General features: G+C 20.6%; 1 protein-coding gene across 1 annotated transcript in view; it reads left to right on the forward strand.

Annotated features, from left to right (window-relative positions):
• The window catches only part of LOC102679558 (hydroxysteroid dehydrogenase-like protein 2), a 2,639-nt gene extending 575 nt beyond the window's left edge, over positions 1-2,064 (forward strand). Inside the window, exons 2-8 of the mRNA XM_006623653.2 lie at positions 66-229; positions 381-594; positions 676-881; positions 1,014-1,208; positions 1,298-1,501; positions 1,573-1,701; positions 1,789-2,064. Of these exons, the coding sequence (XP_006623716.1) occupies positions 66-229; positions 381-594; positions 676-881; positions 1,014-1,208; positions 1,298-1,501; positions 1,573-1,701; positions 1,789-1,901 (1,225 nt within the window). The 3' untranslated portion in view covers positions 1,902-2,064. The remainder of the gene's footprint in view (positions 1-65; positions 230-380; positions 595-675; positions 882-1,013; positions 1,209-1,297; positions 1,502-1,572; positions 1,702-1,788) is intronic.
• Positions 2,065-2,100: the final 36 nt, after the last annotated feature.

Genomic DNA, 2,100 nt, shown 5'->3' on the forward strand with positions numbered 1-2,100 from the left:
TAAATTTTTTAATCAGTTATGTTGATGATTATAACTTTATAATAATAATGTCATACTTAATATAGAAAACTTGCTGGTCGAACAATTTTCATTACTGGAGCTTCAAGAGGAATTGGGAAATCCATTGCTTTGAAAGCTGCAAAAGATGGAGCAAATATTGTCATTGCAGCTAAAACTACTGAACCACATCCAAAATTATCAGGCACTATATATACTGCTGCTAAAGAAAGTAATTATATATGTAATATAATTATACATGTAATAAAAAATTCTAAATAATTATTTAATTATTTATTATTTATTATTATTAATTATTTAATTATTTATTTTAAATTTTAAATAATAAGTAATTTTTTTTTATCAAAAAATATTTCTTTTAGTTGAAGAAATGGGTGGAAAAGCATTACCTTGCATAGTAGATGTAAGATTTGAAACAAATGTAATTTCTGCAGTGGAAAATGCTGTTAGCAAATTTGGTGGTATTGATATTGTTATTAATAATGCAAGTGCAATTCATTTGATAGATACATTATCTACAGAAATGAAAAAATATGATCTTGTAAATAATATCAATACTAGAGGAACATTTCTAGTGTAAGTATAAAAATGTTCTCAAAATTGTGCAAATCATAAATAATAATATTATTGTTATTTATTGTTGATATTTATTTTAAGATCTAAAACATGTCTACCTTATTTAAAAAAAAGCTCAAATCCTCATATAGTAAATATTAGCCCACCATTAGATATGAAACCAATATGGTTTAAAAATCATGTTGCATATACAATATCTAAATATGGAATGTCAATGTGTGCTCTTGGAATGGCTGAGGAATTTAAAAATGATGGTATTGCTGTAAATACTGTTTGGCCAAAAACTGGTAAATTATTTTTTAATTATATTATTTTTATTATATTTTATTTTGATTATTTAATTGATTATATTGATTATTTAAAAAAATTATTTTGAAATCTTTATTTATTGTTATAAATTTAAGTTTATTATTTTTTAGCTATTGTTACTGCTGCATTTGAAATGTTATCTGAAAACTCAAATGATTATGCTCGTAAACCAGAAATAATGGCAGATGCTGTGTATGCTTTAATTTGTAAAGATAGTAAATCTATTACTGGAAAATTTTTAATTGATGAGGAAATATTAAGAAATGAAGGAATTACAGATTTCACAGATTATGCATATAATCCAGGTATATTAAATGCAATATAATAATTTTATAATAATTGATATTTTATAAAAAAAAATGATGATAATTGTTTATTTTCTTATTTTTTTTAGAAAATAAAGATAATTTAATACTGGATTTATTTATAGAAAGTTCAGATAAAATAGATGTATTGAATAAAATCTTTCAAAAAGATATATGTGATGTAAATAATAAATCAAATGAAAAAATTGCACAAATATTTACTGTTATTCAAGCTAACTTGAATCATGAACTTGTTAATAAAATTGGAGCCATATTTCAATTTAATGTTAAAGGTATTTGTCAGATTAAATATTTATTTCTTTTTTTATTTATTTTAGAAATATTAATTGATATAATTTAATAGGTAATGAAGCAGGTACATGGTTTTTGGATTTAAAAACTGGAGATGGTGTAGCAGGTAAAGGAAAACCTAATCAATCACCAGATGTTACTTTGACAATGGATTCTGAAAACTTTTTTGCTATGTTTTCTGGTAAATATAATTTTAATTAAATATATATTTAATTTAATATTAAAAAATAATTTAAAATAACTTTTTCCAATAATAAATTATGTTTAGGAAAATTAAAACCTGCATCAGCATTTGTAATGGGAAAATTGAAAATTAGTGGAAATCTTCAAAAAGCAATGAAATTAGAAAAATTGATGCAACATTTAAAATCTAAACTTTAAAAATTAAATGTTTTCTCTTTTTAAGAAGTATATCTTAAATTAAGATGAAAATATTCTTTTTATATTAAACATATTGTTACTTTTTTAAAATTAAATATATATATAATAATTATATAAAATATATTATATTATATATAATATAATATATAAAACGATATAATATAAATATATATATAATATAATATAAAATAGAATAAAA

This window comes from Apis dorsata, unplaced genomic scaffold (genome assembly GCF_000469605.1).
Source record: "Apis dorsata unplaced genomic scaffold, Apis dorsata 1.3 scaffold_930, whole genome shotgun sequence".
NCBI classification, from domain to species: Eukaryota; Metazoa; Arthropoda; class Insecta; order Hymenoptera; family Apidae; genus Apis; species Apis dorsata.